At 53.1% G+C, this 23,250-nt stretch overlaps 1 protein-coding gene across 4 annotated transcripts in view; it reads left to right on the top strand.

The window, feature by feature from the left end:
• DUSP22 (dual specificity phosphatase 22) overlaps positions 1–23,250 on the top strand; it is a 47,299-nt gene that overhangs the window by 18,702 nt on the left and 5,347 nt on the right. For all 4 annotated transcript variants that reach the window (XR_009733062.1, XR_009733061.1, XM_061399025.1 and 1 more), the window contains exons 4-6: positions 12,448–12,497; positions 20,770–20,844; positions 23,067–23,238. Coding sequence is in view for 2 of the 4 variants with exons in the window: in XM_061399025.1 (XP_061255009.1) it covers positions 12,448–12,497; positions 20,770–20,844; positions 23,067–23,238 (297 nt within the window). In the remaining 2 variants the exon portion in view is untranslated. The remainder of the gene's footprint in view (positions 1–12,447; positions 12,498–20,769; positions 20,845–23,066; positions 23,239–23,250) is intronic.

Below are 23,250 nucleotides of genomic sequence, written 5' to 3'. Positions count from 1 at the left end.
GAAACAGTTAACTGCTGAGCAAAAGAAGCAAGTTGTAGAATAATACCCACACTATGACCCCACTTATGTGAATTACATTAATAATGGACTCCAGTACGTACACGTACGGGGCTTCCCAGGTGCTGCTAGTGGTTAAGACCCGCCTGCCAATGCAGGGGACTTGGGTTTGATCCCTGAGTTGGGAAGATCCCCTAGAGAAAGGCATGGAAACCCTCTTCAGTATTCTTGCCTGGAGAATCCCATGGACAGAGGAACCTGGCGGGCTACAGTCCCTAGGGTCGCAGAGTTGGACAAACTGAAGTGACCTAGCACGCATACACGTACATATATGTGTGTAAAGGCACAGATAAGAGTTTGCAAGGACCATGTCATACTCCTAGGATTGACAAAAGGGAGTCAGTTAAGAGAAGAGGGTGGGAACACAGAGTGTCACTTTTTTCTTACTTATTTTCCTCAATGGGAGGGTCCTCATAGTATCTTTTTGGATGGCGGGATCATGAAAGGAAGATAAACAGGTGGCCACCTCTTGGAGTCTAGAGCAGTGACAGGCAGGCTGCACTTGGATGTCTCGGCATGGCTGGAACGGGTTCTGTGTTTGGTAACAATGTCCCCCATGGATTCACATGTAAACGTGTGACCTCAGACATGCTGCGTGCTTGTCATCCGTGGTCAGTGCCCACAAAGCGCCTCTCTCAGCCATCCTGATCTTCAGGGGGGAGACGGCCGAGACACACTTTCTGACTATATACATTTTATTTGCAGCATCAGCTGTGTTTTTCCTCTGATTGTTTCAGTTGAGTGAGTTTATACCCTTGTAGAGTTCACAGATCCCCTGGTGATACAAGTTGAACACTGGGCAAGAAATCCTGATCGGAGTGGCTGGAGTGGATGCGTTCCGTCACTGTACTGGCATCACCAACCGCCGCACTCTCGTCACTGCTGTTGAGGTTCAGGGCCTTGAAAGCTGCTCGCTGTCGGCCCTGGGGCGGTTCTCAGCCTGACAGCTGTTGCCATCTCTCCACTAAAGTCTCTGAGCTTCGGTGGCACGTCCTGTACCAAAGGTTTGCAGCTTTCATGTGTTGAGGTAAATTTGTTTGAAGCCAACCCCAGACTTAAATAGAAATGACTCAAATAGAAATGATTATGGTAGGTATCGAAAACTGTCTAGTAATCTCTCTTTCTTAAATCCAGCTGTGTCTGAGTTCCATGTGTGGGGGCAGTCAAGTGCAAAGACGGTGGCCCCCCTCCATGCCGGCCCCTGGCTGCTGGTCCTCTGTGTCAAGTGGAGGTCTGGAGCTGGAATCCCAGCTTGGATGGCCCAGAGGGGCAGAAATCATCGGGGGCCACTGGTTCTAGAGAGGAAAGCGGCCTTCTCGTCTCTGAGTGAGCATGCTGTGCTAAGTGCCTGGCTCCCTGGAGCCCCTGCCCTTCAGCTGTGGGTGGTCTCTTGACTTTGCACACTTACCGATTAGCCTCTCCACTCAAGTGAAGACTTTCGCACAGCACTCTCCTTCCTAGACTTCCCTCTCAAGTCCCAGTTTCATGAGCGTTTCCTGCTGAGCCCCCCTGTGTGCTCGGGCCCTCAGATTAGTGCCAAGCGCTGCTCCTCATGCAGGGGTTGGGGGTGCTCCTGGGTCGGACCCCTCCCAGTCCTCAGTGAGGGATATGACAGGGGTAGGGTCTGCTGGGACTCGCAAACCAAGGGCTCAGGAGAGGTGAGGACCATGTCCTCCCCCCGCTGCTCCAGCTGGAACGGCAGCCTGGACACACTGCAACAGGATGGCCCGCGAGAGCCAGAGCAGGTGGCCAGGGCACTAGCTGGTCTGTTCGTGAAGAGCCTCGCTCCATGGGCTGGAGGTTGGGAAGACTTTGTGAAGAGGAGTGATGAGGCAGCCTGGCAGGACTGGTATGTCCGGTTCCGGGGGAGGTGTGTCTCAAGTGGGACCAGCCCTTCCTGAATGGTCAGGAAGGGGGAAATGAGCCCTGGGGACGTAGGACACGTGTGGATGGCGGCTGGGTGCCGAGTGGCTAGGGTGGTCAGCACGGTGGGACGAGGGTGGCGCCATCTTCAGTTCTCTTTTTGGCTAAATTGGGCGTTATTCCTTCACATTCAGCAAATGCTGGTTGAGTACATACCTCGTAGCAGGGATTGGGTGTAAGACAGTGAGAAGTAAGGTGCGGCCCAGCACCAGGAGATAGGCATGGAAATCCTAAAAACGTGCAGACTTGTGCCTTCGCCGCAGAGCTGAGGGGCTGGGGCCACCTCCCCGCCGGGTCCTGCAGGCCTCGCCATGGGGCCGGCACCATGGAGCGCCCCTGGAGGATGCAGGGGGCAGCTGGGGAGGGGCAGGACCTGCGGGGGGCCCAGGTGTGCAGGCACAGGCAGGCTCTGGGACGCTGCAGGGCTCAGCTGAGCAGGTCTGCAGGGAGCCAGGCTGTAGGGGGCACAGGGATGATCAGGGGAAGTTTCATTTGTCAAGCTGAGGAGTCTGAGCTTCATCTTATGTGAAGCAGTCAGTAAAGGTTCATGCACAAAGTCAGGTGACACACTCATGTTTCCTTCCCAGGAGGTGGGAGTCAGTAGAGCTGAAGGACTGTCAGCAGTGAGACGGCGGGCATGCTGCAGCTGCACTCACACCTTACGTTGATGGAGCCCACGCTCTTGTCTTAGAAAGGCCACAGCCTGACGGGACTCACTTTCGTGGGGCCTCAGACTCAGCATGTTTCTGGGTCCAGGTCAGGACAGTGCAGCAGACCAGTGGGAGTCCCGTGTGTTGTGGCGGCCGGCGGCGAGCCCGTGGGTGTTGCGGGTGTCACAGGCTCCTTGGGAGAAGGGCCTTCAACTCTACAGTCAAAAGTTTGAACGAGCAGTTAAAGGTGGTTAGTTGGTTAAGACCCAAAGCAGAGTTAAACGGCTCTATGGGGGCCGTTGTTGTTTTTAGCCACAGGAAAAATACTAATTTAAATGTAGCCTGGTATACTGAAGACTGGTTTAAGCAAATCTGCTACCTGCAGGTGCTCCTATAATTCATTCTTTGGTAGCTGCTGCCCGTGGGCCCTGAGCCTGCCAGGCCTGCAAGGGAAGCGGGCCCACCTGGCCCGAAGCTTGGGGGAAGCAGCGGCCCCAGACAGTAGGCTGCCTCGCTGTGGCCGAGGTCCTGCCGTCCCCTCTCTTGCTCTGACTCCTGGGATGGTTTGGAGCCTGTGTGTGCCCCGAGGCAGAGGCTGGTGTCAGGCCCCAGGTCTGGATTGAGAAACTGTTTCTTTCCTTTCAGTTGTCACCACAAGGAGCACAGATGTCATTTCAGCATTCGTAACTGGGCAGGGTGTCTCCACCAGCTCTGCCCTCTCGTTCAAGGGAAGACCAGTGAATGGGTGGTGAGGGGGCGGCAAGCCGTGGTTGCTGCAGCCCTGGCTGCCGGAGTGGACACTGTGCATCTGGGTCTGAGTGGGAGCCTCCTTCTCTGGAGGGCCAGCTGTGGACCTTGTCCCAACTACAGGAACCACGGCTGGAGCCTGAGAAAGGAGAGGCCATCCAGTGTTACTCCCCTAGCCGGGAGGGATGCTCCCCTGACCCATGTGGTCACCTGGGATCCAGGGCAGCAGAGTGGAGCCCAGAGCTCAGCTTCGGCCTTCTGGTCTGGGGAATTGTCCTTAAGCCAAGACATTTAAAGGTCATTCCAGACTGTGCTGGCCCTCAGAGTGGTCGGGGCCTGGCGATGGTGGGCCTGGTCCCACCTGAATTTACCTGTTCAACCAGACCAGTCCCCCAGCCTCTAGGTGGAAGCCATACCCAGATCCACAGATGGACCTGAAGTGACTGAAGTCAGGCTGCGTTCATACAGACGCCCTGACACACTCACGCTCCCGACTCGTGCGCCTGAACCGGCCCCTCCCCAAGCACCTGCTGCGGCCCCTGCGCTCGCTGGGGCTTCTTGACCAGTGCTTTCTGCCAGGCATTTCTAGGTCCTGCCCATCCCAGGGACTGCTGGCCTCCCCACACTGTTCTCCCCTCTGTGCCCACTGCGAGAGGATGCAGCTGTCAAAATAAAAATAGCTGTCAGATTGCTTTCAGTGGCAGCTGGTGGGGAGGGAGGGAGGGCTTGGTGAAGACTGCGCTTCAAGGAAGGCCTGGGACGCTGATCAGCCTTAGAGCCAAGTGAAGAGAAGCCCCCGGTCCTGTTGGGGGCTGGGCACCCACACTGCAGTGTGACCCATGCGCCAGGGAGCTCAGTGGTCTCTGACCCCCACACGTCCCTCCCTCAGAGAGAGAGGACGCGCTTCCTGACGCCCAGGGGAGGCGGGAGTCATGGGCTCATGCACTGGCGGGCACCACGTTTGTGTGTCCTGATCTGACCCCACCCCCACAGGACTGGCCAGCTGCCAGGCTAGGGACAATGCCCTGCTGTGGGTCCGTGTTTGCTAACCCTTTTGGGGGTCTAATCCCATTTGGAGGATGCAACGTCATGCCCAAGGGACCTGGAATGCTGCTTAGGAAAAGCTGCTCAAGTTCTGAGGCTCGGTATTGCGCTGGAGGACGTGTTGGCAGCCTGCGGGAAGGTCTCGTCCCACTGCGAGGGGTGGAGTCCGGACTCAGGTGCGGGAGCACGGACAGCATCCCAAACGCTCTGCTCTTCCCCGAGGCAGCATCCAGCCCCGTCCTTCCTGCAGAAGGTGAGGATGGTGGGCCTCGTATAGTCCAGGCGGCTGGCAACACGGTCCTCCAGGCCCCGCGACCTCTCTGTAGCCTGGTCTGTGGTGGCAACAACGCATGCCTTGTTCCTTCACTAGCACTTCCAGCCACTCAGTATGCCACACATTGAATCTCATCTCCTTGTTTAAAAGAATCCTGTGCTGGAAGGAAACCCCTCAGCCCCTCTCTCTAGGGAGCAAGGCGCGGGGCTGAGCACGAGCGGTGGTTTAGAGTCGGGCAACCCCGCCGTGTCCCCACGCCTCCCGCACGAGAGACGAGCTCCTGGTCGTCACGGAACTATGGGAAGCGTCTCCATCTGAGCAGGGCTCGGCACACGTCCGTCAAGGGCCAGGTGGTGAGTGCGTCAGGGTGCTGTCTTCCTCTCCTCTCATCCATGTCGTGACAGGAGCCGTGGGTGACACGCAGATGGCAGGCAAGGCTGTGTCCCGATGCACATGGGCCTGTGTGTCAGCTCCTGTCCTCATGGCTGGGTGGCAGGGTTCGCAGCCAGGCGTACCTCAGTGACAGAGCCTGCATGTTTCTGGAGCCCACATCAGGCCTGAAGCTTGGGGCTACTGCATCCCCAGTGCAATGCACACCTGAAAAGTCCTGAGCACCCGGCCTGCCTCCACCGCAGGGATGGCTTTCCACGGTTAGTGGGTCCGGCCCATGCGTCCCACGGAGCCATTCAGAGCACACAGGACATGCACATGGAGGCTGTTGGGTTGCCCGGCCGGGGCTGTGCATCCTGCCAGCCACAGGGGCGCTGGCTCCCTGGACATAGGCTCTCAAGGCACGCAGGAGTTTAAGATTCTAAAAATGGATCCCCTCCCTTCTTTCAGTGACCCATTATTGATGGCTAGAGAGAGAGGAGCTAGGCTGCAGCAAGAACTGAGCGAGGACCCAACTCGACGGGGACAGTCTGACGGGGAGCCCGATCCTCCCACGCCAAAACTGTCCTGTCCTGGCAGCAGTTAGGGCAGTCGTCTCTAGAGTCCACCTGGGGCAGGGAGACAAGGTGGGGACAGCTTTCTGAGGAAGCACCCCCGCCCCCGAGACTCCTGAGGGAGAGAAGGTTCCATGGGACCTGGGGGGCACAGGGCGCCTGAGACACGGCAGCCAGGTGGTGGGCTAGGCGAGCTGTTGGCAGGGTGGGGGGGTGGCGTTGTGATAGAACGCGGGGCTTGGGAGGGTCTTCTTCACTTTGCTGACGGGCTGTTTGACCAGCTGAGATGGGCAATTAGATGAAGCTCCACCTTTGTGTCTCTTACAGCTGGACCATCCACTGATCACTCCCAGAGTGCTTCATCCACAGTGACTTTCAGCGTGGTCGTGTAGCATTAGCACCTGTTAGGTGACCCTGTAGAATTGCTCGGTTGGGGAGATTTTGCCTAAAATGCTCCGTTTTCATGAGTCCCGTCAGGCACACCCCCAGCAGGAAGAACCTGGAAGAGGGTTGGTGGTGTGGCTGGCGTGGCCTCCCCATCGCCCACCCGTGAGGCCCAAGGAGCTCGGACACACTGACTGTGCCCACTTGAGCAAAAGGAGTTTGAGCAAAAATAAGCACTTGGTTTCTCCATCTGTGGACCTGACAAGTCAAATGCATGTCATCTTTTGACTAACCTGAAAGAAGCCAACAGGTGCTGGAGGGCTCTCATTTGCATTTTTTCTCACAAAATCAAACTGAAGGCTAAATCTTGTCTCTCCACTCTGACCTTCCCACCCCTCCCCACCCACCGGGCACCACAGAGTTCTTGGAAGTTGTTATTTGTGGTAGAGTTTCCTAAATTTAGCTGGTGCAGAACAATCAGTGGCCAACGGGGACGTTAAGAAAATGCATCGTCAGTTTAGAGCCTGGACTTCGGACGTTTTATGTGCAGCTAAGGGAGGATTGCCTTCTGCGTGGTTTTCTACAGTAGTTTCTTTGAGACTTTTGCTGGGGTATCAACAGCTAAACAGAGAGGTCATTGGACCCCACCCTCTGGACCTTCCCTGCTCAGGGTTTTACGCTGATGTCCAGATGCAGTCTCTGTGCATATAATTTGTACTATTTCTCCTTAAAACACTAACTGGTGACAGTTCTTAAACTGAGGAGAAATACTGATCAACGTGCCAGGACGTGGGCTTTCTCCACAGTGAGGCTCTGCCGGGGGCGGGGACGGGTGAGCAGTAACAGACGCGAGGCCGTCAACCCTGACCCGTTTGTAAGCAACTTCAGGTCAGCAGTTGCCATCCTTTGGGTCTGTGACCTTTAAGAGTGTGCCCAGACTGATGTTTTCAGGGTTTACCTACCTTTAGGTTTATATTAAAGTTCAGAAGCTGTCAAATTCGTAGACAAAGTAGAAGGTTCTGAGGGGCTGAGGCAGGGTCGGAGTTAGTGTTTAGTGGGGAAAGTTTCTTTTTGGGAAGATGAAAATGTTCTAGAGACAGATGGCGGGAATGTGAATGTGAACACATGTAATGCCAGTGAGCTGTACGCTTACAATGGTTAATCCTACGTTATGTATATTACACCACCCAACAACTGGAGAGCTTGTCTCAAGGAGACAGACTGTTTTTAAAATTGGTGGGCTTGTTTCTGATCAGGTGTGAGACAGTTCAAGCTGAATTCTTTTTAATTTTCTGTTTCTGTTCTGGACTCAGCATTTTGGGAGTGTGGTGAAACTAGCTCTCCTGGGGTCTCAGCTTATTTTCTCAGACTCTGCAGTGCAGCCCCCAAACGAGCAGTCGAAGGAAACCTGGTCTTTTCAGGGGACCCCCGTGCACACCCATTCTGCTGCTGACACTGAATGGGAGAAATGAGAAAACGAGGCTTGTGATTACATCGTTTCGCCTGTATTTCCTGATATCCATCCCATAGGAGCCCCCTCGCCTCCCACCGACGTTTCCTCATAGGTTGTAGGTAGGCACAAAGGAGTGTTCTCTAAGGGGTCTCCGTTAGCCTTCCTGGGAGAGAGAAGACAGCTCTGCAGGGCTTGACTTTCCTTTGAAAAGTAAAATGTCAGCAAGGTTCTTCAGAAGACTCTTACTTATGATGTTTCAGAAAGAAAAAAGCAGTGAGTTTTAGAAATTGTACTTGAAACAAGCGAGAGTTTGATCCCTTTACTAGTCCTGAAATCAGACCCTTGGCCCTGCTTTTCAAGTACTTGCCTATGTATCATTTTAAGTGTCATCTTTAGTTTCAGGCCCCAAGAAAGGCGAAAACCCTACTCTTGGTGGTTACTATGCTTGTTGAAACAGAAAACTGAAAAGTATTAGAACTTTTGAGAATATAGTTAGAAAGCTCTAACCTTTTGTTCAAGACAAGCCTCTGGAATGCTTTCTGAACTTTCTTCTCACTCAAGTGCTAATTCCTGCTTCCTTTAAAACCTAATCAGAAGCTTCATCCAAAAGGCTGTCCTTGGCAGCCCCGCCTCACTCTCCCTTCTCTCCTGTGTCTCCCTACATTGTGTCGCGCTAACTGGTGGTACTTGGCCTTGTGAACACTCAGCACATATGCTTTTTGCCTTTTCTTCCCTCTGGTTCCCATTTTGTCAGTATTGATGCCATTCTCAGGACATGTGAGGACATTCAAAGTGTCATGGAGCCCGAAGAAATCTGTCTTTGCACTTCAGGGCCAGCTCTCTACACTAATAGTCTGTAACTTGACATTTATCAGTTCCAAAAAAGCTTAATGTTAATTGCCTTTCCACCAATCACTTTTTGGAAATACTGAATTTTTATTTATTTAGTAAGAATTTTATTTCAAAAAACATAATTGATTTTAGGGGTTTTAAAATAATAGGGGTAATATGAGGGAGGAAATGCCACTAAACGGATGCTATAGTAATGGAAACATTGGTGCTATTTGTATTACTTACAAATTTTTCAGATTGCTGTAGAATTTTGCCCTACAATAAGATATCTTTTCTTTTTTGCTAAACTTTCCATAGCTTAGCTAAACACACCATGGCCCTTATTCCTGTCTCTGTGAACTCCAGCACTACAGAGTGGGCCTTTGTTTCGGTCCAAGCAGATGAATCTATTCCACATCATCCTGAAACATTTGCAGAGCCCTGTCCTCTAATATTGGATGATCTCAAGTGTGTCCAGCTTTCTTGTTGGCGCTGAGGCCCTTCAGGCTGCCGGCACCCTGGCTGCTTTCTGAATTAGTAACTAACTGAACTGTACACGTGTGCAGGCATCACAAGCCTTCTCTCAGGCACCTCATGTTCTGCACTCTGGCCTCCAAGGAGATGCTTTGTGCTTTGTTAATGACTAAGCCAGGATAAGTAGACGTCCTGGGTGGTGAGCAACTGAGCCTTTTTGGCAATTTTGACTCCTTTCTTCACTGCATTTGCATAGTTTGTTCCCTTCCTATTGTAGGTCACAGTGAGCCGCTGGGGCAGGCGGGCTGGAGGCTGACACCTGGAGCGTGTGTGTGTGGTGTGCCCCCCACGTGGTGTGGCTCTAGGTATGGTGGTCACCAGAATAAGGCTTGCACTTCACAATAGCTTTCTTTCCTTCTACTATGCTTCTAATATGGTCTTCACGTTAACTGGTCTTCACCGTGTTCTCATCATTCCCCAGACATTAGTAAGTACCTGCTGTGTGCCAGGCATCATTCCAGAGAAGGCTATTATTGTTGTTATTGCCTTTGAAAGAACAAGGTCTTATATTTCATATTTTCTGTGCCTTTCTTTGAAGCAGAGGGTCCCCAGATTTGTGGCCGGGGCTGCTTGTTCCTCCGCAGATGCGTCACAGACGGGATGCTGTAGTGGCCACACACCCGTCCCAGCTGGCCCGGCCGAGGGCCCCGCGGGGCCAGGAGCAGTCTCCTCAGCCTCTGTGGGGCCAGAGGGGGCGCCCCTGGCCATGTTGCCTGGTTTTCTCCTGCCGTGTGGGGCCAGCCCCTTTCCCTTTGTGCCTCGGGCACCCCCAAAGGGAAGGAGACCCCGTCAGGAAACCCCGAAGAAGCAGAGTGCGTCCGGCACACCACGCTGGCGTCGAGCGTGGACGCCGGCGTCGAGGGTGGGCCGAGAGCTGTTTACCCGCCTCCTTCTCTTCCTCCACTCCATTTCTCTCTCTCCGCCAGACGCGTGGGCTGGGCTGGCCCTGGATTCTGCTGGAATCGAGGGGCTGTTGGTTGGAACATGTAGCGGGAGCTGTCGCCCCACGGAGGGACCCTCCGCGTGTGGCTGGGTGGCCAGCCGCCCAGAGCAGCGGCGCCAGGAGCAGGGCAGGTGGAGGCTCAGGAGGACCGGTCGGCAGGGAGGGGGACGCGTGTGGGAGGGGGGCATCTCACAAGCTTCTGGGCCCAATCCACAGCCAACCCTCCCTCGGGAACTAAAGGCAAAGAGTGAGCGAGTCATTTCAGTGGAGAATTATGAGCTGATCAGCGAGTGTATCTACACCACGTCTTGTGTGGCCTCCGTGAGGGAAGGTGTGAAATGACTCCTCCAACAGTATCGTTTCCTTTTCCCTTTTCCTTCTCTTTACATCGGGCTCGCAGACCTCTGTGGTCAGGAGGTGTGTTAGAACTTTAGGCAGTTGCCTCGCTTTTTCCAGTCGAGCAGAGGAGCCCAGGGCCAGGGGACAGAGAGGCAGGAGACAGTGGGCCACGAGGCGAAGCTCGAGCAGGCGTTGGGGGGAGGTGGGCAACCTGTGGCTCAGGTTCTTCCCTGCAGCTGACCTTGCATTTCCCGTTCGCCTGTGGGACGTTTGGCCCCATGTGATGAGCTGCTCTGTGGATGAGTAGCAATAAAACTCATCTTCTTTAAAACCCAGAGGGGCCTTTGTTAGAAGATGTAATGATTGACTCAAAATTAAAAATGTGTGTATGTGAGAGAGAGAGAGAAGCAGGAAAAATGTTGTTTATGGCCTCTCTAATGGTGGGAGACAAGCAGGGGAATTGTGTCCCCTAACCCTGGTGACTCATTTGAAAAGACCCTGATGCTGGGAAAGATTGAAGGTGGGAGGAGAAGGGGACAACAGAAGATGAGATGGTTGGGTGGCATCACTGACTCAATGGACATGAATTTGAGTAAACTCCGGGAGTTGGTGATGGACAGGGAGGCTTGGCGTGCTGCAGTCCGTGGGGTCGCAGAGAGTCGGACACGACTGAGTGACTGGACTGAACTGAACTGATAGGTCAGTTGGTAAAGAATCCACCTGCCATGCAGGAGACCCTAGTTCAATTCCTGGGTCTGGAAGATCCCCTGGAGAAGGGAAAGGCTCCCCCCTCCAACATTCTGGCCTGGAGAATTCCATGGGCTGTGCAGTCCATGGGGTCGCAGAGAGTCGGACTCGACCGAGTGACTGAACTGAACTGAACTGAAGCCTGCTCTTAGTTGCAGACAACAGCTTCCACTCTGAGCCCTGTCAGCAGAAGGGGGCCTTTTAAGAAAAAGTCCAGGCTTGTGGTCTCCTCAGAAGAGCTGGACAGACAGGCTGTCTTCTGAAGCTCCAGGGGCAACACGCAGACCACAGTACACAACTGCCCATTGAGACCTGCTGCCACGCCCACCCAGCACTCCCCACCCGGCCGCCACCTGCACCTGCTGGGCAGGTGCTCCTCACCTGCTTGACTCTTCCCGTGTCCCGTTTCCAGATCTGCCTCAGGCAGGTGCGTCAGACGACGAAGCCAGGTCCCAGGTCCGCACCCAGCAGCAGAGCTTGAGAAACAGTCCATGTAGCTTCCATGTTGGAGTGTGGGATCGACAGCACAGAGGACCCCGTGCTCCTTACAAGGCAACACTAGCAAATGCAGCACAAAATTCCCAGCCATGTGAGCTGACACTGTAACTGTGTGTCCAACTGCAAAAAAATACAGATAACTTAGAAATGATAGTTTGATGGCTTCAAATGCTAAGGGACTTGTGGTTGGCGGCACCATGATTCCACATGTTTCTCCTGCATTTACTCTCAGGTCGGTTATTTTTCTAGTTTTTGGTATGTCCCCCCCCATTGATTTTTTATGACATGGTGGCTATATTCTGTTTGATTAGGCTATCACGAGAAAAAGGTTTAAAAGTGGTTTATTCATTAATAAGTCTTCATGGAGCCATATTGCTTTGAAAAGTTTGCTGAGATTTCTGAACTCTGTATTTTCACCTGACACTGTAGAGTTTGGGAACTGTACCTTAAGTCCCTTCAAAGAAGAGGTTTTAATAAAATTCGAGTTCAGCATGATTCTTATAGCATGAATTTGCATAAACATTTTTATAGATGTTTATAGTGAACAATATGAAGTTCATTTTTTTCCAAACTGAGTCATTCTTGTAAAAAAAATTAGCTTGGTATATAAACTTTTACTGTCCTGAAAACTAAGCAAAACAAATCATTTCCAGTGTGTGCAGGTCCAAGCACTTCTTCAGTGGACTTACGGCTCTCCCTGTCCTGGGACTGACACACAGCATGTCTTCATGACAAGGCTTCTGTTCTCAGTGCTGCCTTTCTGGCCATTCAGGGTCTTAAGTGAAATAGATTTAAAAGGGAGAATATGAATGTGCATCGGAGGTGGTAGTTTTGAAACTCGGTAAGTGGACACTTACTGAGAAGTACTCTAATTATTTCGCTTTTCGTGTGCATATGGTCATGGAAAGTAACCAGGAACCTTAATTAAAGTTTCCCCCCAGTTCCTTGGCAACAAAGGATGAGTGAAAAACTTCTCCTTTTTATTTTTTATATTTTGACCCGAGTAAATAGTTCCTTTAAATTTTTTTCTCCACTGAGTATCATCTTTTTATTTTATATATGTTTTTATCATTCCACAGGGGGTTAAATACCTGTGCATTCCAGCAGCGGATTCACCATCTCAAAACCTGTAAGTTGGTTTCTTTCTGTATTATCTGGACATGTTAAAGGGAAAGGACGTGCAGTCACCAGAGCAGAGGGACCTCAGTGCCTGGCAGCTGCCCTGCTGGGAACCAGAGGCCCTCCGTCTGTGCTCCAGGTGGCTGGTCCTTCCACTGAGCAGCTCGGGTGGTGTGTGTGTCAGGGACTGACTTTGTAAAGGGTGTCTCAAACCATGCTTCAGCATGTTCACATTTCCCTGTAAACTGTTGCATTTTGTGCAATAGAAACAGAATATGAGCCACAAATGCAAGCTACACATGTAATTTTAAATTTTCTAGGTGCCACATTAAAAAGTAAGAAAGAGAGGTCACAACAATTTGAATAATACGTTGTATTCAACTCAGTATACCCAAAAGTACTACCAATGTAACATGTGCTCAGCATTTTAAGGATGAGGTATTTTACATCATTTTATTCATACTAAGTCTTCAAAACCTGGGGTGCTATTTACACTTACAGCACCTTCCATCTGGACCAGCTCTGTCTCAAATGTCCAGCAGCCCCACGTGGCCAGTGGCTACCCCAGGGGCCAGAGTACTTGGGAAGCTTGTCTGAGTTGAGAGACCAGGCTTTTCTGGTTAGGAAGGTCCTGCCCTCTCTTTCCCACAGCTGGAAGCATCTCCATCCAAGGAGAGAGTCATAATCGCCCTCCTTTCCAGATCCCCATCCTCATGGTCAGATGAGGCCCATTGAACTGGGCTTGGGTGGACGGGGGACAGGGATTGGAGACCCACGAGGTAACAGCTGGGACACCACTCTGCTTGGTGTCTGGAGGTTATGTGGACCAACTGACCTTTTCCTGAGCCTGGATTTGAGCCAGACAGCTGAGAGGCTCAGGAGCTGAGACATGGCTGTCCCAGACGTCCATCGACCAACTCGTTTTTGCTGCCTGTTTTCAGTCAGACACAAGGACCCTTCCCGACGACACACAGCTATGTTTCAACAGGAAGAGCCTGTGTAGTTTGAGGATTTGGGAGTCCAAGAGCTTGTCAGCATTCAGCTTTCATGGCTTTCAAGCTCTATTGCCTATAAGTCCTATATTACAGAAATGTAGACTATAAAAATCTTACCCCCTGAAGGTTGTCCACTGCATCAGCCAGCCTTGGTTTTCCACTGCTGGAGAGCAGAGACATCTCAGGTTATCCAAGAATTTTGTGAGATCCTACCTGTTTGGAGAAAAGGGGAGCATCGTCAGATAAGCCGATGTGGGGAAGACCAGGGGTTGGGGCAGGGCGGATGGTGCAGGTCTGACCAGGAAGGGGCAGGGGGGCCTGGGTGAGGGGCAGCAGTTCCCACCCAAGGTCGTGTTTCCACACTGACTCTCCATGTTTCATAGGAAAATCCATCTTTAAGATTGAAGATGATAGAGGAAAGACTTTACAGGGTCACTAGGAAAACAGTAGTAGCCTGGATATGGGAGGAGGAGAAGTATCAGAGAACTTCCTTGGTTACTAGTCGTGTCGAGAAACAGAAGTGGTTGGGGGGCATGGTGTGTACGGAAGGAAGTGAGCCACTGCCTTTCTCTCGAGACCACAGCGATCTTCTGCCCATGTTTTGGTGGCTATTTTTAGAATGGTTGCTCTGGTCTTATCTCAAACCGAGATTCTGACATGCTGTTGAACTTGTCAATACTTGATTGGCATTCTGTTTGGAGCAGTGTGATTGCCGCACCCCTTGGCATCTGTAGTCAGGGCAGATGGCCGCTGTACTTGGACCACGCTGCCTGCCGGGACGCTCCAGCTTTGGTGCTTTGGAGGGGGCAGCACTGGGCTTGATGTCCAGGAGTGAGGACCCCGACCCTGCCCTGTGCAGACATTAGAAATCTCAGGTTCAAGGCCAGCTCCATCAGCCTTGGGCAGGTCATTCTAAGGCCCCTGAGCCCCAGTTCTCTCGTCTGCAAGGGCCTGCCTTTGGCATTTATGGAGATGAGGCCATGTGTGGAAGTCTTCTTTGTGACCTCCAAGCACTTTTGAAAACAAGAGTGTGTTTTTGTTCAGAGTGCATTGGTGTGGCCTGAGAGTCACAGGAAGGGCCATTCTGGTGCTCAGGAGGATGTGCCCCAGGAAGGCCGGGGACTGAGGCTGCCGTAGCCCGTCCCCTGACTTCTGGCATCTCCTAGGTCTGCTCAAATCTGGCAAAACCAGCCCAGCGACAGTCAACCTGGGCCCAGAGGACTAGCTCATAAGATTTGAACTAGTTCTCCCCTGTCCCAGACATGTACAGAGGTCTTGTAAGATGTGTGATTTGCCTTATTTTAACTCTTTGCTGTATCTGGATGAGAGGGTGGTTGACAGGTGGGTGCTGCAGTTGGGAAAGGGGGTCCAGACCATAATTCATCGGAGATGGAGTTATGCTCATAGGCTCGTAGGCATGTGGGTGAGTCTTTGGGGAAATGTTTATTTTTGATCCATTGGTAATAGCAGAGCTTACACACAAGTAAGGCTTTGGGTACATAAGTGTCCATGGCTCTGTAAACGTGTCTTGCTTTAGTGAAGTTCTATGAAGATAGTGAAGCTAGGCTTGGAATTCGAGTGTAGTTCATATCTTAAGAGACAGCCTATGAAACACCTTGAGTTTCTCCTTGCCTGTCACAGGTGTTTCATTGGAAAGCACAGCCTGCAATTTAATGGTAAGCATGAGTTCATGATACAGAAAGTCTACTGACGCTGACAGGCAGAACCCTTGACTGTGTGACCTCCTCCCTGAGCTCATTACTCACCAGATAGGGGAGTATGTGAAGGCTGACCATAAGCCTTCAGTTTCTGTATCCCCAGCCAGTGTAGACAGTCAGGACACAAAGCCTCCTCAGGCTCTGGGACCTGGCTAGAACCAGGGTCCTTCAGGTGAGCAGTTTCTTCTCGGTGCCTAAGAGTTCTTATATGTGGGGACAAAATACATTCTAGAAAACTGTATTGCTTATTCAAACAGATTTAAAAAGTTGTTTCCAACTTAGGATAGGATTTAAGGTTAGTATCCTAAATCTTTCCCCACACATCCCTGTAGGAATTCTTCTTGCTACTTACGTCAGTCAGAAGGCCATGACCTTTGGAGAATAACTGCTTTCAGTCACTGCAGAGGCTCCAAAAAGGTCAGTTTTCTGGCTTGGCCATCTCCTCACAAACTCCCCCTCTGATCTTCCAGGAACTTAAATTGCAGAAACCTGGTTTGAGATGACAGTTAACACATCAGAATTTTAGCTCGGTTCCCCCAACCACCCTGCCTCACAAAGTCAGGAAACGGGAAAGTTCAAGCTTTCATAGTGGCGACAGTCCCAACCCAGGCCAGTGTGTTCTGCTTGATTTGCAGAATTAGAGGCACCGTAGGCTTTGTCTCAGACACACACACCTCCTGCCAGTGGCCGGCGTGCGGTGGTTGAGTGAACCGAGGCTTCTGGGAGTGTTTGCTTTTGCTTTCTCTGTGTACTTCCTCGGGCGAGTCATTGTAACCTCATTCTCTCCTCTGTGAAATGTCTATCTCACACAATTTCTGTAGCTTTAGGTGAGGTGGTGAAAGTGTTTACTGACCCTAAGTGTCTCCAAAGAATTAGCTTCCATTTTCCGCTTATTCAGGAAAGGAGTGTTCACGTGTCTTGAGAGTGAGTGGTTGGAGGTATCGCTGCTTATTCATTCTTGTTTTAATATTTTTCAAATTGGTGCCTGTATTTAGACACCATAAGAGAAGGGTTATCATTTTGTCTTCTTTGAGGAGCTGGCAGGTTTGCATCTTCACAGCAGAGCCTTGATGACAACAGAGGCTTGAGAGTCAAGCAGGGTCTAAATTTCTTGGGGTTTTTGTGGAGAGAAGAGGTGTCAGCGATGCAGAGAGCTTGTAATAAACAGCAGTAGACCCTCCTTATCTGTCCCACCTCCTGTCTTTTTGTGTGTGTTTTCTTTAGTTTATGTCTCTTGTACTTCCAGCTCTCTTTTTCTCTCATTTACATTCTTCTTTAATGTTAAAAAGCAGTTCTGCAAGATCAGAGGTAGGTGGGCCCTGGAGTACTGTCCTATTTCCAACAGAAATGCACATACGTAACTCCTGAGGACTTCGTAGCAGAAGGGAGAAATGTGTAGAAAATGTGTGTTGCTTTCTAAGATTTCACCTATTCAACTTAGAAACCTAGTTTTTAGTCTTAGACTATGTTTCTTTCTTTTTGGAGGTGAAACTGTTCTTTGTGAAATGAAGAGATAGTAGGTGGTAGAGAGGGTTTTGTTTAATTCTTTTTACAATGACCTCGTCCGGCACAGTGAAGTGTGCACTACGCACGCCTCGCCTGACTCTTCTCCTGTTGGCGGTGCAGGAAATGCAGGACTTGGGGAATCCTTGACAGAAGCACGTTGAAGGCCGTGAGGTCTGCCGAGTGGGGAAGTGTCTCTGTCCTGCTCACCTCAGCTGCGGTGAGAGCTGCACGGTCAGTGCAGGGCCCCGGGGGTGGCGCCAGGGCTGGACGGCTCTAAGGAGGAGGAGCTCGCTGACCTGAGCCCGCCCTCCAGAGCTGGCGCCCAGGAGAATGCACCACACGCGTACTTTGTTTTCAACATCTTTTCTGAGGAAAAACCCCTGAGGATGCTGGCCTTTCCTGGGCTTTTTCTCCTTCGCTTTCCTATATACATACTGCACACACTTGTATACACTCTTATACACACAGGTGCACCCATGTACACACACTGTGCACACACATGTGTGGGCTCTGACGAGGGTCAGGAGAAGCAGCCTGGTCTGTCTCTGCTGGCTTTGGGGGAGCCCAGCTGCCCACATGGTGCTGAGCCAGACCTCCCCCAGGCAGAGTCCTTCCCGCCACAGACCCCTCAGTGGGGACCACAGCCCACAGGTCCTGCCATCTTGGACTGAGAAGTGATTGTTCAGGCTCAGAGGATGCGCGTGGCACGGCGTGGCCTGAGTGTGCTGGGCCCACGAAGGTCAGGAAGACCCTGCTGGCTCTGCTCTTGGCCTCTGGGTAGATGCCCTGGCCATGAGGAGGGCCAGCGCTGACCACAGAGGAGGAGCCGGGGGTGGTGGCCGCTGCTGGGCTGTTTGCCAGCCCCACGGAGGACAGCGCTCGCCAGGCTCATAGGTCTGCTGTGCTGACAGAGCTGCACACTCACGTGGGCGTGCGGGGCTGCACACTCACGTGGGCATGCTTCTTGTGGACGCACCCTGCCAGCTCTCCCCCGACAGAGCGCACCCCACGTCTCTGCGTGGAAGTAAAGGGACATCGCGGAGACCAGGAATAGGGAACCTGCCGCCTGTGGGGGTGTGCTTCCATCTGGGCTTCTGCTTTGATCTGGGGTTGAGCAATGCGAGGCCTGAGCCCTGGGGATTTCCCACGATGGGGGAGGGGCTGCAGTGACCAGGCCTGGGCTCCTGTCATGAGCTTCCTTGGAAATGACCCACCCTGGGGGCCCTGAGAATGCCTGCCTCCTGGCTTCCTCGGAAGAGGCGCTTCTAGGAATGTCTGGCGCGGCCTCCTGCCCGGTCCTGTCCGTGAGTCAGGTTTCACGGCTGGGCTCTGAGCAGGCCCTCCATCAGCGTCCTGACTCTCCTGCCCTTGTTCCGACACCGTGGTGGGCAGGAGCCGTCCGTGGGCTTTTCCTGGACTTGATGCCTGATGCGGACAGAGGTGACAGAGGAAAGGCCTGTGGGACCCTCCTCTCACTTCCTCGTCTGGGGCCCCTCACACGCTTGCTCTGGGCTCAGGTCAGTCTGCACATCACCCTGCTGACCACACCCCTGCCCTAGGGGTTCAGGAAGGGGGCTCAGCTGTCACCTGTGCAAGACGTCGGTGAGCTCACAGGGCCGACACATCCCCAGGACAAGCCTCTGGCCTGGCATGGCCTTCACGGCATATTCTGAGGCCACCCATGTCCTTCACAAGCTCAGGCTACTGTGTCTCGTCTCCTGACTCCCTCTTCCTTTGCTGGTAGGAGGTCTGTCCCGCCTGTGGAGGACCACAGAGTGTGGGCTTCAGTGTGGCGAGTCCTCTCGGGAACCCTGGTGCCGCAGCATGGCTGGCCTGGGAGACAGGCGCCTGCCCTCAGCCGCCAGCTACAGCGGGCATGAGCCTGGGGTCCGGGCACATGGCCCAGCTGTGGACCTACAGTCAGAGCTGCCCGTCTGCTGGCTTGTCTGCAGGGGAGACCATGGTAGGCGGAGCCGCTCCTCGGCCACAGGAGAGGCTCAGTGTCCTTAAATTGTTGCACCTTTGATGTCAGGTTAGGCTGTAAATAGTAGGATTGACAGTGTTTTAAGTTATAAAGACATTGATTTACTTCACTCCGTGCCCAAGACGCCCAGGACAAGTGCTCCAGGTCTGGGCAGTAGCTCCCAGAGCCCCCGTTGCAGCCCGAGGCCTGTTGCCTGTGGTCACAGGGCAGCTGGCTCAGCTTTGGGCACCAGCTGGCCACCCAGCGCCCTGCAGGAAGCCTGAGGTAGAGACCCTTCTTTTGTCAGGAAGGGAGTCCTCCTGGAGCCCAGTCCCAGCCTCCCCTCTGCTTCTCTGTGGCTGGAACTGCAGGGAAGATGGGAGCTTCTGACAGCCTGGGAGGGTGCAGACGGATGAGCCTCTCCCCTCCCCACGCCCCGCCCCCCGCCACCCCCAGCCTCAGCACTTGCCATCAGAAGAGCTCATGCTCAAGGCGGGTTTTACCTGAGATATGGGATGGACGCACCCCACCATGGACGCTGTGCTCAGCACTGGGCAACCTGACCCCTAAGGCCACCGCACCCCTCCCTGCCCTCTGCCCAGCCTCTGCTCCGAGGTCTTTGCATGTCAGGGTCACCGGAGCGTCTTCCCTTGTCTGTCTTACACCACGTCAGTTTAGGGGTGGCGCTTTAGTGCCCGAGGTTGCCATGTGCACTCACCCTGGGAGCACATGTGCCCGGGGAGGTCAGCAGAAACACCCCTCACCTCACCCTGCCTTGTGGTCTAGTTGGCTCTCTGCTCAGAGTCTGGAGTCTGTGGCTGGGACCCTGGCCCCTCTGCGCACAGTAGCCTCAGGCCGTGTGAGAGATGCCTGCACCAAAGTCCTCTGTGTCTGCTGCCCAGATCCAGGACACGCAGCTTGCTAAGTTTCTTCTGCAGTCCACACCTGGCTGCGTCTGTGTGCCCCACCTGAATCCCCTGTTCCTCTGAGGTTTGTTCACCCGGTCAGCCTTCATGGAACCGCAGGCCTACGTGTGGCTGCGAGCCACGTTCTATTCCTCTCTGATCTCCAGGCTTAGCAGAGTCCCTGCTGCACGCTCAGTGCTCAGTAGCCGCTGTGCTTTCAGGCCACGGGCAAAATCCACTTCAAAGCAGGAGACTTGGGAAAGCACAGGCTCTGTGGTTCCCCTCAGAGTTTTCCTCGACCCATCGCACGGTCTGGATGACGCTGCTGGGCGTGAACCGGGGCGGGAGAAGAGAGCTGCTGACAAGGGAAGTGGCTCCGTCGTGTCCGACTCTGTGACCCCACGGACTGCAGCCCACCAGGCTCCTCTGTCCATGGGATTCTCCAGGCAAGAACACTGGAGTGGGTTGCCATTTCCTTCTCCAGGGATCTTCCCGACCCAGGGATCGAACCTGGGTCTCCTGTGTTGCAGGCAGATTCTTTACCGTCTGAGCCACCAGAGAAGCCATAAAAGCTAAGGATCAGGAGAAAAGATCGCAGTCTCATGGTCACATGGGACCTCAGAGTCCGCGAAGCCCGTTGCTGTGTGTTTCTCTGTCCCGGCCTGTGAAGCCCAGTTCCCATTTCCCAGTGAGGCTAAGGGAAGGCAGGTGACGTTCCCACGGCCACACGTTCAGTCAGACCCCTCGGGCTTGGGGGCTGCAGTTCTCCTGCCCCAGCCTGGAGGATGGGCAGTCAGGACCTCCTCCAAGATGGTCAGATGTGAACTGGAGAGCCCACACTGGGTGGGTACCTCCCTCACCTGGTGGGTGGTAAGCAGGTCACTGTGGGGATCGCTGCCCTGCTGGGTGTTGAGGGGCCCAGACTGACCGTGGGGCTGGGCCAGACCTGCCCCCAATGTCCATGTGGCCCTGCGTGTTTCAGGGGTTCCTTGCAGAGAACTTCCAAAAATCCCAGTGGATGGGCCATCCCCTCCCAGCCTCAGCACTGTGGGTCAAATTCAAAGCCCTGGACAGTGACTGGGATCTGGACCTGCGGACTCAAGACCTTTTCAAGAAACCTCAGCGGGTTTTTCTTTTCCTCATACGTTGAGTAAAGTAGAGAGATGTCACTTCTCTCTTTTTTTCCTCCCCACAGGACGCGACACTTCAAAGAAAGTATTAAATTCATCCATGAGTGCCGTCTCCAGGGCGAGGGCTGCCTGGTTCACTGGTACGTGTGTCCCTGCCCGACAGCGAGGGCCTGCTCTGCCCTGCTCACGGTCTCCCTGAACGTCCAGCACCCACCCACCTCACCCCGGCTGCGTGTCAGCCATGGTTGGCTTTTGTGCAAAGTGAGCCAAACAGTTGTTCCTTCCTTGTCACTTAGCATTTTCGCTTTTTGTTAGGTTTTTGCAGGGACTGTCAAGGTTACTGGAAAAAAGGAGCCCCTTTTCCATCCTCTCCCAACATCCTTTCAGAACTTGGCTCTGCTCAGTAGCCATTCAAAGCACTGTTTCTTGCTGGAGGGTTTTGGCTGCACATGTGGGTGTTTAGCATTGCGTTACTGTCACACCAGAACAACCATCTCTCCTCCATTTACAGATTGGGGCTTTTATGTGTTTGGAGCTTGTACTTGGCTCTAAGCAGAGCTGAACAGACTTTTAAAATTCAGCAGGTCTATGCAGCTGTTGCCTCCATTCACACACCGTGTGTGTGGTATAAACACATACACCTGTGTACACGTTCTGTGGCGAAGGCTGCTGCTGGGTGCAGACCCCAAGGACAGTGCCCCCAGCCTGGCACAGCCAAGCACTCAGGGGCCTGCGGGCCCTCATTGCATCACTGCCAGTGCTTATGCCGAAGACATGGCTAACAGTGAAAACATAAGCTGCTATTCATAATGGTGACACATCCAGGGGCCCAGAGGCCGGTGTTCTGGGGCAGAAGCTGCTGTCATTAGAGCACGGATCGGACAGGCCCCCTCGCTCCTGAGTGAGGTTCGGTCTGGGTTCACGAGAGAATCTCAGTCATCTGAGCTCCCCCAAGGAAGCTGCCGTTGCAGCGGAGGCTCTGTGGAGTCACACGGCCCACCCTGGGGGTGCTGCTGCCCCACGGAGGGCTGAGGGGCCCGCCGTGTGGACCAGGGGAGCCTCCTGGAACCCCCAGTCGGGCAGGGGCACTGGGTAGACTGCCTGTTTTAGCAGTGTTGTTCTGCAGTTTTATGCGCTTGAAACTGGATTTCCATTTTACTTTAAAAAAGAGCAGGATGTGTAATAAACATGAAGTGCGGGTTTGTGAAGCTCGCTTGCATTTGCTCCAGCGCGCTCTGCAGTGCAGCCAGAGCTGTTTCGGGGGGTGAGCATCTCCCCAGCTGCGCCCCAAGAGGATGTGAGTTTTTTAAAAGATTTATCAGTATTTCTGATACACAGCCCAAGGGAAGAACCACTACTTGAGAGTGGTTTTTATTGTTATTTATATTTGAATAAGTGCAGGGCTGATGTTCTAGGAATTCGTGTTTCATTTGGTTGTGTCAATCTGAAGATAAGCTTTTCTAAAAATGAGAAATTTGCTGAACTTCCCCATCTTAAACCGTTGCTGAGCACTCCAAGTCTGACGTAGCACAACCTCTCTGTGACCACCTTAATTTGCATGCACATTTAAAATTGGTCGCCTTATTCAGCCTGCTGGAGAAAACTGGCCATTATCACCTGCAGAACGTCCCCACCCCCACCCCCCAGAGCACGTGGAGTGTGCCACGCGGGTACTCTGCTTGGGTCTGTGGAGGAGATCAGAGAATGTTGGCTAAGGGCATCTGTATTTAATGAGTTTTTTAAGTGATAGACTTTACCCTTATGTACCTAAGAAAGTGTTAGTCATGTCTGACTCTTTGCGATCTCATGAACTGTTGCCCACGAGGCTCCTCTGTCCATGGGATTTCCCAGGCAAGGATATTGGAGTGGGTTACATTTCCTCCTCTAGGGGATCTTCCCAACCCCGGGATCAAACCTGGTTCTCTTCCATTGCAGACAGATTCTTTACTGTCTGAGCCACCAGGGAAGAGGTACCTAAGAAAATCAGACTTTAAAAGTGTGAAGCTGTCTGAATGCCTGAGGTTATAACTGACTATTGCTGGGCTCCTGGACCCTTCAAGTGCCCAGATGTCCTTTCACAACTTTTCTGTCCAGGGAATGGGGACTATCTGAAGGGGAGGTCAGGAGAAAAAGAATCATAGCACCTAGTGTCTGGAGCCATAGCCAGTAGACAACCAACCGAGACGGAGGCCGCGTGGGTGAGGAGTGCCCAAGACCCTAGTGTGGTAAAGCAGAGAGAGCTGGTATGCTTCTGAGTGATTTCCGAGGACGCACTGGCTAGCTGTCCACTCATAACCGAGGACAGGCAGCTTCCTACATGAGTCTGCTGACCGCCCCTTGCCATGTGGCTCTCAACCTGCAGCCTGGCGGGCGTCTCCAGGAGCGTGACCCTGGTGGTCGCCTACATCATGACGGTCACCGACTTTGGCTGGGAGGACGCCCTGCACACCGTGCGTGCAGGCAGGTCGTGTGCCAACCCCAACCTGGGCTTCCAGAGGCAGCTGCAGGAGTTCGAGGAGCTCCAGGTCCACCAGGTAACTGCGCGC

Source organism: Bos javanicus, chromosome 23 (assembly GCF_032452875.1).
Source record: "Bos javanicus breed banteng chromosome 23, ARS-OSU_banteng_1.0, whole genome shotgun sequence".
Taxonomy (NCBI): Eukaryota; Metazoa; Chordata; class Mammalia; order Artiodactyla; family Bovidae; genus Bos; species Bos javanicus.
This window is presented reverse-complemented; position numbering and strand designations above follow the sequence as displayed.